The sequence below is a fragment of the Triticum aestivum genome, chromosome 5B (genome assembly GCF_018294505.1).
Source record: "Triticum aestivum cultivar Chinese Spring chromosome 5B, IWGSC CS RefSeq v2.1, whole genome shotgun sequence".
Lineage (NCBI taxonomy): Eukaryota > Viridiplantae > Streptophyta > Magnoliopsida > Poales > Poaceae > Triticum > Triticum aestivum.
Genome location: NC_057807.1, coordinates 359,469,951 through 359,487,146, shown reverse-complemented (window position 1 = coordinate 359,487,146; position 17,196 = coordinate 359,469,951). Strand labels below are relative to the sequence as shown.

The following is a 17,196-nucleotide window of genomic DNA, read 5'->3' as shown; positions in this document are numbered from 1 at the left end:
TTCAAGTTTTATTCAATACAATGCAATTGTGAAGAACAAATTTAATTGACTATGTTCAATATACATGCTCAAATGCGGCTGTACAGTGGCTACGCACAGCCGCGCGGTCGCCGGCCGATTTTACATCTTGAGAGAATTCCTTATTTAACACCATGTCCACATTTTATGCCTTATTTGACATCGACAAATAATTTCTTCCCTATCTAACAACTCTAAAGTTTATGCCTTTCATAACACTTATGTCAATTTTAAGCCTAAATGACACCTGAAAAGACTCTTTTGCCCTCATGTGTTATGTTTGTGTGCGCACGTGTGATATGTTGCGTGTGTTTGCGTATGTGTGTACTACTGCTGCGTGTGTGTGTGTGCGCGCGCGCGATGGTGTTGCTTGTGAGGTTCTCTCTACTAATTCAATCAATTCGCCATGGATTCGATTACAAGCTCAGAGGAGGAAGGGGAATTACAGCCAGAGGAAGAAGAAGATAAGCTAGCCTATCGGTCGAAGCCGCCGTCTGATCCAAGCCAAGCCCCGTTCTGTTTCCCTCTTCCTGCTATTTGTAGGGCTTCTCCTTGCTACCGGCAGGGCAGGCCAGGCCCAAGGTGAAGGCCCACTATCCAGCCCAACACGGGTTGCTGACAATCCCTCCCCATAAGATTCGACTTGCCCCCAAGTCGATGTTGCATAGTGCCACCGGGATCCCATGGAGTTCGCAAAATTCCTGAACCCAATATTCAGCCTTGTCTGCAAACTGATACTGTGTCGAACGTCCCGGATCACATGTCGCCTGAAGGGTAGAAATACCAGGACCCTGGCAAACATCATGTGTGCTTGCAAGTTTTTCATGTCGCCAAACTGAAATAAAGCAATCACCTAGGTCCCATTGCAGTTGTAACATTTGGACAATGCACTAATACAGTTTATCTGCTGGAACATGTATGAACTCGTTGACTGTGGCAACACCGAAGGATCTGACAGCAACAGAATTAACCCAATCAGGAGCCGCCTCACTTGGATCCCGAGTCTGATGAAAAACTTGTTCGCAATTGCAATGCATATCTGCTTGAGTAAACAACAGCTCCAAGGATTTAGCAAATCCATCCATGCACATAACATTTTCTGCTGGCCGAGGAAAGTGGTTGTTGCTGCTGTAACACCAAGTTGGAATCCATAAGGAAAACTCCCGGGAAGGCCAAAGCTTCTGTTCTATTAGGGAAATTAAATATCTCCCTAACTTCTCAACCTCCAAGGGAAAACAGCAGGCACACGATTGCAACCGAAAGGCTTGCAACAATTTCCACTTATGGCCAATAAGAATGGAAGGTTCAGAATTATGGCCGAGGAGCTCAGCCACACAAGGAAGCCACAAAACCAAGGAGGAGTCAGTGAACATGTAAACTTGGACTGTACTAAAGCGTTTGCTATGGCTGGAGACATGAACTAAATCTTGGAGCCAAGGTCGCTAGGCGATTTGCCAGTCGAAGTGCCCAAGATCCAACAAGATCAAACCAGAACAAGAGAACCCAAGGAACCAGAAATATTCATCTCCATGGAACTCCTTCACGGCAAACAAGGCACTAGTAATTCTTGCACTGATAATGTGACCTTCTAGCATGTTATCTCCAGGACACAAATAGTAAGGTTCCTTTAATAAGAATGATGCAATCTTCAGCATAAGCCCAGAAGACCAAGATTTCAGTTCAACAGAGCACCATCTCGTAGTGTGATCAACTTTAACTATAGGACAAGGAAACCTCTCATGGTCAGACCACCACCAACTGCAAGAATTCTTCTGTCCATGATCAGATGTTTCCTGAGCATCAAGCATGCTTGAACAAGGATAGAAAGCACATGTAAACAAAGCAACGATCCACGGAAAATGCTTAGGCGCATCGAGGAAAATAGCTGGGGATAATGAAGTGTGTCTACCACTGCTGTGCAACACCAGTACATATATTGTGGCAAGCTGAAAAGTTCTTTCAGAGAGAAACATTACCAAGAAATCCATGGCTTCAGTAGTATACAGAGAGCAGATTGATTGCAATTCCATAGCCTCAACGGCTGATTGCACTATATAATCTCCACTCTCCGTGAACTCCAACTTGCTCAAAAATTGTTCAAGCGCTAATATCCTCATAAACTCAACTAGTTCCCTGAGTGTAGTACCACCATCAGAATATTCCCAAGCAAGTCCCCAAGCAATCTCCCATTGAAAAAAATTCAGAAGTAGATGGAAAAACACAGTCAGGCACAGAACCATTCCAGGGTCTAGCTAATAACACCATACCTTGTTCCTCCCTTGGTACAACAACCACATTGTCCAGATTCAGCAGAGTACTTACTGAAGATGATTCCAGCTCAGCTAACATAAAGTGAATTGATACTAGAGCCTTGTCCTCGGATGGTGACCAGGGTGCTAGGCGGAATGTCTGCCCTTGTTGCTTGATGCGTGAAGTCATATCTAGTGTGTGCACAAGTATGATTACTTCTGTGTTGTCGCTGAAGCTTTTTGTCGAACGCCTTGTGGGTGCTGATGTGTGAAAACCGCGGTCGATGAACAACTGCATGGAGTGGGTGGGCAAGCCCTCTAACGGTGCTGAAGTGGTCAGAGGCATGTCCTCCATGGCCATGAACACCTCCATGCCATAAGTGTCATCAGTGTCAAGTGTGTCCTCATGCACAGGGACGGTGGAAACGATCGATGGCTGCACCTGGGCCTGCACCGTGAGCTCCAGACTGAGCGTTGATGTTGCTGCTGGCTCTAGTACACGCGGCGTGGCACAAGTAGTAGAGAACGCAGGAGATGAAGGGCGGATGTTGCTTGCAGAGCATTCAACCGAACAGGTGAGGGGCGGCATCCTGACTTGCTCGAGGACGATCCATGGTTCGAGGGCCGGACTTGGCGAGTCTTCCGAAGACGAGCCGATGGATGTATGCATAGTCCCCGTAGACATGGACTCGGCCGTAGGGTCTTCGCGGTCGGAATTGTGGCCGAGGCCCATGGTGGACGGGGCCGACGCCGTCGCTGCGCCCACGGAGGCCGCGACCCAACAGGCCGTGGACGAGGTGTTGCGCGTAGGTGTTGGGGTGGCCGCGGTGATGACATCCGAAGGATTCGAGGCTGGTGTCGTGGAACCGCCGACGAGGTGGTCGATGTTGCGCTTGAGGCTGAGGTCAACGCTGACAGCAGGTGCTGTCGGGGCAGTCGCGGTCACAGCTTGGACTCGGGGCGATGTAGAGTCCGGTGCCGCCACGGATGGAGCGGAGACCATGGCCGGTGTGGAGGTGTTCGCGGTCGACGCTGCTAGCACGGCGGTCGCAGCCCAATTGGTGGTGGGGGCCTCACTCGCAGCGGGTGTCGTCGGAGCAGTGGCGGCCATGGCCTTCTGCAGCCTCGCATTGGACTCGGCGAAACTCCAGTCCAGATCGCAGACTAGCTGGGCCCTGAGAATCTCATAGGTCGCCCGACTCTCCGGCGAGAGGCTCGCCAGGAGCTCCGTTCGCTGTCGTGACTCCATGGAATGGATTGAGAAAAAAAATTGGGTGTATTTTTGAGACAGAATCGAACGGCTCTGATATCAATTGTGAGGCTCTCTCTACTAATTCAGTCAATTCGTCATGGATTCGATTACAAGCTCAGAGGAGGAAGGGGAATTACAGCCAGAGAAAGAAGAAGATAAGCTAGCCTATCGGTCGAAGCCGCCGTCCGATCCAAGCCAAGCCCCGTTCTGTTTCCCTCTTCCTGCTATTTGTAGGGCTTCTCCTTTGCTACCGGTAGGGCAGGCCAGGCCCAAGGTGAGGGCCCACTATCCAGCCCAACACGGGTTGCTGACACTGCTGTGTGTGTGTTTGCTACTGTGTGCACGTGTTTGTGTGTGTGCGCGTGCGTGCTGCTGCTGCGTGTGTGCGTGTGCTGCGGGTGCGTGTGTGTTTGCTATTGCATGTGTACGCGTGTGTGTGCGTTGTTGCGTACTCTCTCCGTTCCTAAATATAAGCCTTTTTAGAGCTTCCACTATGGACTACATACGGAACAAAATGAATGAATCTACACTCTAAAATATGTCTATATACATCTGTATGTAGTTTGTAGTGAAATCTCTAAAAAAGACTTGCATTTAGGAACGGAGGGAGTACATCCGTGTTGCATGCATCCTTGATGTTGTGTGTGTGTTGTGCGCGTGTGTGCTACGAATGGGTGCGTGTGTGCTGTTGCCTAGTGTGTTGTGTGTGTGCGCTGTTGCGTGTGAATGTGTTGCATGTGTGTGTGTGCTACTGTGTGTGTGCGCGTGTGTGTGTTGATGCTTTTGTATGTGCTGCTGCACATGTGCACTATTGCCCTACACACACATATCACACGAGCAGTGGCGGAGCTAGAACAGATCTTCGGGGGGGGGGGGGGGGGGGGGGGCAAACGCAAATTATGCATGTTTGGGGGGGGCAAAAGCTCTATTTTCTCTAATCTAAGCAGGCTCAAAAGCAGTTTCTTTGTATCTTTTACAAAGCCTGGGGGGCACGGCCCCTGCAGGTCTCAACGTAGCTCCGCCCCTGCACACGAGGGGCAAAAGAGTCTTTTCAGGCGTCACTTAGGAACGAAAGTTTCATAAAAGGCACACAATTTAGACTCGTTGTTAGATAGGAAGGAAAAAGGTTTCCAGTCAAATAAGGAAATTGAATTTAAGATAGTGTTAAATAAGGAATTGTTTCTTACATCTTCAATATATATCATCTATTGAAGTTGGTATTTTACATCATCATATACATCATTTGTTGGAGTTGCCTCTTTTTTTAGATGCAAAATACACTTTTTCAAGAAGTAATTTTTTACATCTTCTGTTTTACATCTCTAAATTTGCATCATCTATTGAAGATGCTTTAATGCTGCGGTTTTTCTATTTCTACATTTTAAAAATCCTACAAGTGAAGCACTTACAAAAATATGGATGAAGGGATGAATCATATGATATGATCCGGTCCTAACACATGCATCCACCGTTTTTCCCCTTTCATAAACTATAAACTTGCCAAATCCACTTGAAATGCAGGATGACAAGTAGGAGAAGCCACCACGTCTCAATGGAGAAATCAAACATATCGTTTCCTTCCTGTTGACCCCAGTTTTTGGACACTTCCTCGTTGCAGGCAGCCGGTCGTTCTCATGCATACGGCCAGCTTAATTTGACTGATCTAACGTCTAAACAACTCCCAACATAAAATATCTCCTTCGCTTCATAAAATATCTTTTTCTAATCGGTAATTATCCGGTGTCCATGGGTCCACTGCGCCTCCCCAACCGATCCAACGGTTTTTCCTAAAAACGTCATTAAGCTGATACCTTCCTCTGCCACAGCAGTACACACGACAACGACACAGGCAAGCAGCAAGCATGCACAGTCCAAGGGCTCGAAGCGAACATCTCACCCCATAGGCACTGCAAAAATGCAACAACAAGTTTTTTGGCTACAGTGCCTGCGATAGCACGTGCATGCAGCTGTGTGTATATGGGACAGAGATGCTGTGTACGGATAGAAGAAGAAAGGAAGAGGAGGAAGAGGAGAAATTAAATCACAGCGTTTCCCTACCCTAGCCGCTGCCATCACGAGGAGGCGACTAGGGAGGCGATCCTTTTCCACCGATCTCCACCGGCGAGGGCGCTGGCCCCCTCTCTCTCCGGCTGCTGCTCCGGCAGCAAGAGGGAGGGGGGGACCCCGTTCCTCCGCTCTGTAGTTAGGGTTTGGACTTGTAGGTCGTAGTGTGCCGTTGGGGTGGTGGGAGCGGCGCCCGGACGAATAAATTTGCCTCAACTTCACTCCCACATCGGCGATGTCCTTTATGGCGGCGTCTCGGAGTTGGTGGCATCGTGTGTTTGTCGATCCTTCAGATCGGCGATGTTAGGGTTCATGGTTGGTGTCGGCGAGGCGGCGGCGGCGACTCCATCAGGTGTGTCTCTCCTTCTACTTTGTCCCCGTTGCTGCGGCGTTATCTCCGAAGTCATGGTGGAGCAGGGAGATTTTGTCGTCCAGGAGTACGCGCAGACGCTTGTCTACGCAAGTGACAGCTGGAAGATGGTGCATCTTGTGCTGGGTTTGTGGTTGGAGGCTGACAGTTCTGGTTTCCTCCTCCGACGTTGTAGTCGTGCGGGGGTGTCAGTTCTGGAGTTCGATGGCGTGTCCGGGGACACGTTGCCCCGGTCTGATTCTTTCAACGGCAATGGTTTTGCTTCAGGCAAACTACTTTGGAGGTCCGTAAAGCTGCAGATCAGCGATGGAGCCACGTCGAGCTCGGGTGAAGAGGTGATCTGTCTCCTTTTCCTTAGTGAAGAGGCCAGACGCTGGTTTTTTGCATAGGATTATCCTATCTTTTCAGTCCTGTAATATCGATGTTTACGTGGCTTGTAACTGAATCTTTATGTTATTAATGAGACACGTATTACTATGCAAAAAAAGAAGGAGAAATTAAATCTAAGAAGAAAAAAAAGAATACTCTTACTTCCCGCAAAAAAAAAAGAATACTCTTAGGAAAACTTGGGCGACAGCCTCATCTTTTTTATGAAAATTTCCGGCCAGGAGAAGATCTTAGTAATTTTTCCGGCCAGTAAAAGATCTTAGTAATAGATGTTCAAATCATGTTTAAAAAAATTGCAAACATGGACGCCCATCAGTCATAGATAAAAAAAAACCCTGAAAAATTGCATATTCACAAATTTGCAAGAACAAAAAAAATGAAATTTTAACTAACACTTGCAAGAAAATCAGTTTTGCTACGTAAAAGTACAACTACAGCTAAGCTACACTTCCATGCGTGTAACTAAAAAAACACTTCCATGCATGCAACTCTGGAGCAGTTGTAGTTTTTTTTCCATGGAGGAGCAGTTGTAGCTAGTCCAGGCCATGGGCAGCCCGGCCCGACGCTGCTCCCAGACCGGGACCGGGCCTAGATTTTGAGTCCAAAGACCGGGCTGGGCCGGGCCCGGGCCCGTCGTTTTCGCGTTTCCTAAAGGACGGGCCGGGCCGGCCGGCAGCCCGACGGACTTTTACGTGTTCGGATCGAGCTCGGGCCCTAGAAAACAGGTCCGACGGCCGGGCCGGGCCGGGTCCGAGTTGGGGTTTTTTGCATCGGGCTTGGCTAGGCCCGGCCCGAAGCCCGGCCAGGTATAGTTGTAGCTAGCAAAGTAGGTATGCATGCAGCCTAGGTCCCCAACGTATCTCCATATCGCCCATCTAACTTGTGCATGTCGTATCCAATACAATCCCCCTCCGCATCCGTACTCCACCGCAACCCATTTTCCTAATTCTACTCCATTAAGCACCACAACATGTTCTTACAACCGCACCGTTCGATATGGATCCAGCGATCCACAATAGTGAGGCACCGCACCCCGTGGTCACTAGATCCTCACTCTTTCATGATTTATTGAGCCTATGCATATCCCTAGCTTGGCAATTTAACCAACATAATATGAGTTATACATCGCAAAAAATATATCATTAGAAGGTATAATTTTGTGATATAGTATAATTCATATTATAATGCTAAAATTGTCAATCTAGATATACATGCAGGATCAACAAACTGGAAAGAAGGGAGTAACTGAACCGAATCTCCAAGCAAAAACCTCCGTCACGGTATGTATGCTTTAAACCAAAATTGAATGCATCCACCTCTTCTCCACAACGAGGTTTTCAAGGTATTCTCGTATTTTAAGAGAAGACACCAGGCACAACTTTATAAATAAAACCACATCAAGCAAAGTCAAACAACATCCAAGCATAGCAATGCAGGACAAAGTGGCTCTAACGACACAAACAAACCTAGAGCAAACAAAATAGTTCCAGCAAGAGGCATATAGGCAAGCCCTAATGCGCATAAACATAAGGGGCCAATTAGGCTACGGCGGGGGCGGAGCAGGAGGGATCAAATTGATGGTGATGGAGTGGATCTTGAGAAAACGAATCGACGACTTCAGTGTCGACGCCCTTAACATGTGGCTCACATGGCTGCAACAAAGCAGTCATTTTGAATAAGCAGCCATATGTCTGGTTAGGGAAAGAGTGCTTAATGGTAGAATTATTACAGGTAGTCTAAATGGACCAACAGTGCCATGCAAAAGGGAACTAGAACACACACAAAAATTGACCATAGATAATTGCAGTAAGATCAAAGTCATTAAAGATATTCGTGTGGTAGTTGACATTCAACCACAACCAAACTCAACTCCGGAAATAAAATTATGAACATATACCTGTTGGGGAACGTAGCAGAAATTCAAAATTTTCCTACGAATCACCAAGATCTATCTATGGAGAGACCAGCAACGAGTAGAAGGAGAGAGAGGAGAGTGCATCTACATACCCTTGTAGATCGCTAAGCGGAAGCGTTCAAGTGAACGGGGTTGATGGAGTCGTACTCGTCGTGATTCAGATCACCGATGATCAAGTGCCGAACGGACGGCACCTCCGCGTTCAACACACGTACAGCCCGGTGACGTCTCCCACGCCTTGATCCAGCAAGGGGAGAGGGAGAGGTTGAGGAAGACTCCATCCAACAGCAGCACAACGGCGTGGTGGTGGTGGAGGAGCGTGGCAATCCCGCAGGGCTTCGCCGAGCACCTACGGGAGAGGAGATGTGTCACGGGAGGGAGAGGGAGGCAACCAAAGGCCTTAGGTATGTTTGGGAGGCCCTCCTACCCCACTATATATAGGGATCCCAAGGGGGGGGGTGCGCCAGCCCCTAGGAGATCCAATCTCCAAGGGGCGGCGGCCAGGGGAGGAGTCCTCCCCCCCCCAAGGCACCTAGGAGGTGCCTTCCCCTGCTGGGACTCTTCCTTTAGGGTTTCCCCAGGCGCATGGGCCTCTTGGGGCTGGTGCCCTTGGCCCATGTAGGCCAAGGCGCACCCCCTACAGCCCATGTGGCCCCCCGGGGCAGGTGGCCCCACCCGGTGGGCCCCCGGGACCCTTCCGGTGGTCCCGGTACAATACCGATGACCCCGAAACTTGTCCCGATGGCCGAAACAGGACTTCCTATATATAAATCTTTACCTCCGGACCATTCCGGAACTCCTCGTGACGTCCGGGATCTCATCTGGGACTCCGAACAACATTCGGTAACCACATACAAGCTTCCTATATAACCCTAGCGTCATCGAACCTTAAGTGTGTAGACCCTACGGGTTCGGGAGACATGCAGACATGACCGAGATGTTCTCCGGTCAATAACCAACAGCGGGATCTGGATACCCATGATGGCTCCCACATGTTCCACGATGATCTCATCGGATGAACCACGATGTCAAGGACTCAATCGATCCCGTATTCAATTCCCTTTGTCTAGCGGTATTTTACTTGCCCGAGATTCGATCGTCGATATCAAATACCTTGTTCAATCTCGTTATCGGCAAGTCACTTTACTCGTTCCGTAACACATCATCCCGTGATCAAATCCTTGGTCACATTGCGCATATGATGATGTCCTACCGAGTGGGCCCAGAGATACCTCTCCGTTTACACGGAGTGACAAATCCCAGTCTCGATCCGCATAAAACAATAGATACTTTCGGAGATACCTGTAGTGCACCTTTATAGTCACCCAGTTACGTTGTGACGTTTGATACACCCAAGGCACTCCTACGGTATCCAGGAGTTACACGATCTCATGGTCAAAGGAAGAGATACTTGACATTGGCAAAGCTCTAGCAAACGAACTACACGATCTTTGTGCTAGTCTTAGGATTGGGTCTTGTCCATCACATCATTCTCCTAATGATGTGATCCCGTTATCAACGACATCCAATGTCCATAGTCAGGAAACCATGACTATCTGTTGATCACAACGAGCTAGTCAACTAGAGGCTCACTAGGGACTTATTGTGGTCTATGTATTCACACGTGTATTACGATTTCCGGATAATACAGTTATAGCATGAATAAAAGACAATTATCATGAACAAGGAAATATAATAATAATACTTTTATTATTGCCTCTAGGGCATATTTCCAACAATACCTAACAAGAATATGTTTCATGTCTTCATTCTCTCCACAAAAAGAACATGTTGTGTCAGTTGTACCATTACACTTAAGAATCTGGTCACTAGAGGGAAGACCCCGACGAATGGTTTGCCATAGAAAGATCCTAATTTAAGAGGAATGTGATCCCTTCGCGCTCCCTGAAACTTGTTCGAGCATCGCCCCTGCACAAGCCTAGTGCAAAGAGGCTTGACCAAAAACTTGTCGGAAGCAGAATGGAGACAAACCATGGGATCGTCAGTCGACAAGAGCAAGGAAAAAACTGTAGGAAATATGCCCTAGAGGTAATCATGTGATGACGTTGTTTCCGTATGTATTCACGAATTATTTGTATTGTCCTTCGACATCATCACTAATATGTATCAATAATTATGATGATTGTTCTAATGGTCCCTAGTTGATAAGGTTACTCAAAAAAATCCTTTGACTAGTATATGACTCAGTTGCTTACTATGTTTCATAAGTCATGGGCATAGAGATGCCAACCCGGTACTGTGAACTTTCACTGAGTTGGACAGATCCACATTGAAACGCAACAAGATATTGTCATCTATTTCTCTCAGGCGCATTATATGCCATGTTTACACCTGACATCCTCACTTGTTCTTGTGATGAGGACCGACTGACCTATGGTCTATCAAACGCTACTCCATAACTATATAGTTATTAAGTTAGCTTTCGGATTAGACATGGTTGATCGAGATGGGATTTGACCCTCCGACTTAGTATTGATATTCAATGGGCCCTCCTGAGTGATCAATTTCGGAAAGCATAGTCATGCGACTTGGGTTAAGTGTTAGCCTAGTTCGGAAATCTGTATAATAGCTTGACAACACATATAAGGAGGCAAAAGAAATATTGCATATGACGCATTGTCAAGGTTCATCACTATGACTTTGTGAACACTTGGAAGTTGGCATGTTGTGCTAAGATCTGCAACCATTGACTCAGAATGTGTCCATGTGTATGTGAACCTATTGGGTTCTGCACTTGAAGGACAGGAACCCACTCATATTGGATCCGAGTGGAATTGGGCGTAGAATCCTAATGGGCCTCATGAAGGAAATATGCCCTAGAGGCAATAATAAAGTTGTTATTTTATATTTCCTTATTTCATGATAAATGTTTATTATTCATGATAGATTTGTATTAACCAGAAACTTGATACATGTGTGAATACATAGACAAAACACCATATCCCTAGTATGCCTCTACTTGACTAGCTCGTTGATCAAAGATGGTTAAGTTTCCTAGCCATGGACATGTGTTGTCATTTGATGAAGGGGGATCACATCATTAGGAGAATGATGTGATGGACAAGACGCATCCGTTAGCTTAGCATAATGATCGTTCAGTTTTATTGCTATTGCTTTCCTCATGTCAAATAAATATTCCTCAGACTATGAGATTATGCAACTCCCGGACACCGGAGGAATGCCTTGTGTGCCATCAAACGTCAAAACGTAACTGGGTGATTATGAACATGCTCTACAGGTATCTCCGAAGGTGTTTGTTGGGTTGGCATAGATCGAGATTAGGATTTGTCACTCTGAGTATCGGAGATGTATCTTTGGGCCCTCTCACATCATATGAAGCCTTGCAAGCAATGTGACTAATGAGTTAGTTAAGAGATGATGCATTACAGAACGAGTAAAGAGACTTGCCAGTAATGAGATTGAACTAGGTATGAACATACTGACGATCAAATCTCGGGCAAGTAACATACTGATGACAAAGGAAATAACGTATGTTGACATTGCAGATCGACTGATAAAGATCTTTGTAGAATATGTGGGAATATGAGCATCCAGGTTCTGCTATTGGTTATTGACCGAAGAGGTTTCTCGGTCATGTCTACATCGTTCTCGAACCCGTAGGGTCCGCACGCTTAACGTTTGATGATGATATGTATTATATGAGTTGTATGTTTTGGTGACCGAAGGTTGTTCGGAGACCCGGATGAGATCACAGACATGACGAGGAGTCTCGGAATGGTCAAGAGGTAAATATTGATATATTAGAAGGTGGTATTCAGACACCGGAAGGGTTCCGGAGTGTATCAGGTACATACCGGAGTACCGAAAGGGTTACCGAACCCCCCCCCCCCCCCCCCGGGGAAAGATATGGGCCATAGGAGGGAGGCTAACCAGCCCACAAGGGGCTGGTGCACCCCCCATAAGGGAGGAGGCCTAATTGGATTAGGGAAAGGGGCGCCACCCCCTTTCCTTCTCCCTCTCCCTCTCATTTCCCCTTTCCCCCTCTATTGGAAGGAAGGGGGGCCGAGTAGGACTTGGAGTCCTAGTAGGACTCCCCCCCATGGCGCACGCCCTAGGGTCGGCCTCCTCCCCTCTCCTCCTTTATATACGGGGGCAAGGGGGCACCTCAAGGCACATCAATTGTTTCTTAGCCATGTGCGGTGCCCCCCTCCACCGTTTACTACTCCAGTCATATTGTCGTAGTGCTTAGGCGAAGCCCTGCGTGGATCACATCACCAACACCGTCAGCACACCGTCGTGCTGACAGAACTCATTGACTCCTTTGTACCTCTACTAGATCAAGAGTTCGAGGGACGTCATCGAGCTGAACTTGTGCAGAACTCAGAGGTGTCGTACGTTCGGTACTTGATCGGTTGGTTCGAGAAGACATTCGACTACATCAAACACGTTAAGTTAACGCTTCCGCTTTCAGTCTACGAGGGTACGTGGACACACTCTCCCCTTCTCGTTTCTATGCATCTCCTAGATAGATCTTGCGTGAGCATAGGAATTTTTTTTAAAATTGCATGCTACGTTTTCCAACACCTCAAGTGTTGAGCCCATCTTAGACGTCTATATAAGTGGAGGGCGAGACCTTGGAAAAAGTTCGACAATCCCATGAGCTACCCGCCACCACTTCCATGCCCACGTCATGCGATCAGATCTAGCAATCCATCACCCGACGCTCCTTCCTGCACGTGCGGATACCTTGGAGGCATTTCACCTGTGACTCTAGGACGAACCATTCGATTGAACCATAAGGAAATGTTTGAGGGATCCGCGAGGAGACGACAATCGCGCATCCCAACTGTCCTCACCTTGTCGTGATTGCATGTCTAATGGTAAACCAGATACGGTGATCTACCTCTACAACATTATCATGGTTCATATGGTAGATTTTTTTTTGCACTAGCGAGCGCACCACGTGTCCCAACAAAAAAGGCAGTGAGCTCCTGCTACTTAACAAACTCCTTAGGAGACAATGTACGACGAAGGCTAATTACACAATTATTTGCCGGGACCTCTAAATGGAGATCGACGGAGTGGAGCAATAAGAAAAAGAGCAGGAAATGACAACTTAACAGGCCCTTCTCTGTTCCACCAATCCAACCAGCACCTAACAAAAGCACTGTTACCAACCTCAAACTTAATAAGGCCTTTAAACTCATTTCTCACTTTCACAATATATTTTCAGAATTGGGATCCACCCATGGATTAGCGACAAGAGGATCATCAACTAGGAAATACTTGGCTTTAAGCAACTCTCCCTAGATAGAGCCCAGGGCATCATGGTAAGTCTATGACCACCACTTCATAATAAGGCATTTGTTCATAATGGAGGTGTTAATGATGCCAATCCCTCAAGGTTCTTAGTCTTGCACATAAGCTTCCATTTAATCATCCTAACTTCGTCCTGTTATCAAAAGAGTTCCAAAAGAAAGCAATATGATGTTTTGTTGAATCTTGGGTGACCCCGAGAGCCGGTAGAAGCCCACGGTGCACGTGAGAAGACTGGAACGACAAGAGTTAATAAGACTCACTTTAACCCCCCCCCCCCCCCAGGGTATTATATTTACCCCTCGATTGGGCCTCAAGTCTTGTGCGATAGAAATGAAATCCGCAGCTTTAAGCTTTATCGACAAATAGGGATACAAAAGGAACATATATGGGAAGGAGTCAAGCTTACAATTCAAAAGATTAGCTACACGATTTTGTTTAGCAGGGGGCAACCCATAACGATCGATTCGCTTGTGTTGAGGTTAATCTTGAGACTAGACATGGCCTCAAAGTAGAGAAGGATAAAATTAAGGTTTGCAAGATGCATATCATGTTTCTCAATGAGAATAATGATGCCATCGCTCCCATTCAAGGCCCCATTTGGAGTTATACATCGACGATACTAGGCTGAATTATGAATCAACCATGTGGTTTAGTCCATGGATTATTTTTATCCTTCTTTTTTCCACCCTCACATTCAAGGCCAGTTTGGGGTTTTGGCGTGTTTCCCTTAAAAACATGCTACCTTGTGAATACATATTTCTCTCTTCTATCTTAATGAAAAGGCAGCGCTCCGGCCGGTTGCTTAAAAACAACATGCATGTAGATGCTCCGGTGCACTTTAAGGAAGAGCTTCGTCGATGGTCACTCAATCACGAAAATAAATTCCACAATCAATTGATTTTTCTTATTTAATAAAATATTGTTATGGGCATATACAATTTAGTCGACGTAGGAATTGTTATTCCTCAGTAAATATTAGTAACTATCTATCTGCAAAATATATATTAATAACTATCTGATAAAGGCCTTCTCACCAATTTATATTTGTAAGAATCTTGATTTTACATCACATAGTTCTTGTGGATGACATAGAAGTAATTATTTCGCAGTCACATGAGAAAGACAGAAACAATAACAAATCCGCAGAATCATCTGATATACGTAACCAGATACCGGAGTTCCATGTTGATATTGATCTTTATTCGCACAAACATCACACCTAGTTATCTTACAATAGGTTTCCGGATATGCTACATTGCTCATATTTCTTCATTGCACATACTACTTGCCACCAACGTGTGCCCTGCTAGCCTTGTCTGTCGGCTGCCCAGACAGCTCGCTGATCATCTCCTCCACCATTTTCCACGACGAACCACCAGCTGACATGGCGTGTTGTGCCTGCCCCGCCAAAACTGCCGCGTTCTTCGCCGCCGACACCCTTGTCTCCCCTAACATTATCTCCCACACCGCCCTCGAAACCTCCTCACCCTTAACCAACCCCCCGGTGGACCTGACCCTGACACCGACCTTAAGTTCATCAACGACCAGCTTCGCATTGAGAGGTTGGTCAAACACCATCGGCCACACCGCCAACGGCACGCCGGCGCACACGCTCTCCAGTACCGAGTTCCATCCGCAGTGGCTTAGGAATCCTCTCACACAGTCGTGCTGGAGGATTGCCGGTTGGTCCACCCACCCTCCCGTTACCATGCCCCTACCTTGGACGCGCTCGTGGAATCCTATGCCGAGGTCAGCACTATCGTCTGACCGCACGGCCCACAGGAAGTTCACCTCTGCCTCTTCCAGCCCTCGAGCCACCTCCTTGAGCTGCTCGTCCGACACCGCCAACAGCGTCCCGAGCGCGACGAAGAGCACGGACTGGCCGGCGGCTGCCTTCTCGTCCAGCCACCGCAGCCATGAGGGTTTGGAGTTATGGACTTCGTCGACGATAGTGGAAGAAGGTTGCCGGGCTAGGCACAAGGGGCCGATGGGCCAGGCCCTGGGCCCGACGTGCCGGTCCCAGTGATCGATGTAGCTACTCTCCAGACCGTGGAAGGTGTTCATGATCACCCCGCGGCTCCCGGCGACGGCCATACCCATCTTTGCGTCGAGGACTATCGCCGGCATGGGCAGCGGAGGGATATCGGCCAGCACGAACTGGACGTGAGGGAACTCCGGCACCGTGTAGGTGCCCGTGGCGCCGCCCGTAGTGTCGCACTGCGGAGGCCCACATCCTGGCTTGTCGCGCACGAACGCCTCCCGCATCACGTGCGCGAACGCGGATGTTCCCAGGAACGATAGCCTCGGAACGCCGAGCGCGCCGGCCGACTCTCCGGTCCAGTACAGGAATGCGTCGGCGACGAGCAGGGTGGCGGGGGGACGCATGGCCGCGAGCGCCTCCTCGAAGCGCGGTCGCAGCGCCGACGTGGCCTCTGCGAAGGTGGCGAAGGAGGACGCCGACGCAACACCCTCGACGTTCTCCGCACCCTGCGAAGCGTGGCCATCCCCGTCCGGGAACGGGAGCTCGACCACGTCGACGCCGTCGGGCAGAGCGGCGCGTACAAAGGCCGCGTTGCCCGGGGTGGTGAAGAAGGTCACGGTGGCGAGGCGCCGGCGTAGTAGGAGGTGCGCCAGGTGGGTGAGCGGGATGGTGTGGCCTCTCGCCATGAACGGGAAGATGGCAACGTGAGGGAGCTCACGGCCGGCATCATCACATGGAACAGCAGCACTAGGAGCCATGCTTCTCTGCTTTGCTTCAGCGCCTTGGAATGGGTGTGGTGGTCTGTACCGACTACACTATTATATCAGTCCGCTGTATACATAGAGGAGGGAGAAAGTAAGGGCGTCTTTGACCAAACCCGCAAATTTGACCCTCATAGCTTGCGAACTTCGCTGAATTACGAACGGTTTCTATAGCAAGTTTAGTTGTAGTGGGGTGACAATTTCTTGACAAATATGGTATTTCGCGGTAGAGAAGACATTTAGAAAAAATGCCAACATTCACCAGTTAGCATTATCGAAATTTAATTGCTCAACCATCTTTTCAAACCTTAATTTCTTAAATATGAGAAGTTAAAATATATGGAGCTAATAGAACTCTCAAACTTAACTCCTCAAATGAACTAGACCCCACATGAAAGTCTCTCTTCCTCTTCCTCTTCTTCCCACATTCTTCTTCTTTTCATGCAATAAACGACGACTTCTCGTTACTAGATGATGTCCATGAGCTAGCTCAGACCTAAAATCGATGCTCCCAAAAAGTAACTTAATAAAGGCTCACCTTGAGTGGTAGTCGAAAAAGTAGGCAAAATTCATCCTCCAGCAGTCCAAGTCCATGTCTTGGCCGCTTCTGAATTTGAATGGGTTCTTCCCCTCATCCTTCTCCGAGTGGCGCGATGGTGGGGTCTGGAATGCAAGGATTCATCAAAATAAGCGATAGCAGACATTGGCCACCTTCCTTTGCGGGTTTTCTTCATTTAGGCGAAATTTTCCTAGGTGCTCCTCCGTGCGTGGTGTAGCTTTAGTCTGGCCGGGGACGAGGGGAGGAGTGCCGCCCGGCTAGGACGAGGAAACGGAGGGTTGCCATGGTCGGAGATGATGATAAAGACAAAAAAGTGAAGTCATTTTTTGTCGGTTTCTT

General features: G+C 48.0%; 2 protein-coding genes across 2 annotated transcripts; both read right to left on the bottom strand.

Annotated features, from left to right (window-relative positions):
• Positions 1–401: 401 nt before the first annotated feature.
• LOC123111851 (mucin-5AC) lies at positions 402–3,708 on the bottom strand. The gene is made up of 2 exons (XM_044532734.1): positions 2,286–3,708; positions 402–2,151 (listed from the first exon to the last, which is right to left on the bottom strand). The coding sequence occupies exons 1-2, from the start codon at positions 3,514–3,516 to the stop codon at positions 2,144–2,146; spliced, it is 1,239 nt and encodes a 412-aa protein (XP_044388669.1). The 5' UTR covers positions 3,517–3,708; the 3' UTR covers positions 402–2,143.
• Positions 3,709–14,611: 10,903 nt separating this feature from the next.
• LOC123116130 (UDP-glycosyltransferase 90A1-like) lies at positions 14,612–16,319 on the bottom strand. Its single transcript, XM_044537132.1, has one exon. It carries the CDS (start codon positions 16,293–16,295, stop codon positions 14,838–14,840), a length of 1,458 nt encoding a protein of 485 aa, XP_044393067.1. The 5' UTR covers positions 16,296–16,319; the 3' UTR covers positions 14,612–14,837.
• Between the last annotated feature and the right edge of the window lie 877 nt (positions 16,320–17,196).

Coding starts and splice junctions, on each gene's coding strand:
- LOC123116130 (XM_044537132.1), bottom strand. CDS start 16,295: ATGGCTCCTAGTGCTGCTGTTCCATGTGATGATGCCGGCCGTGAGCTC.
- LOC123111851 (XM_044532734.1), bottom strand. CDS start 3,516: ATGGAGTCACGACAGCGAACGGAGCTCCTGGCGAGCCTCTCGCCGGAG.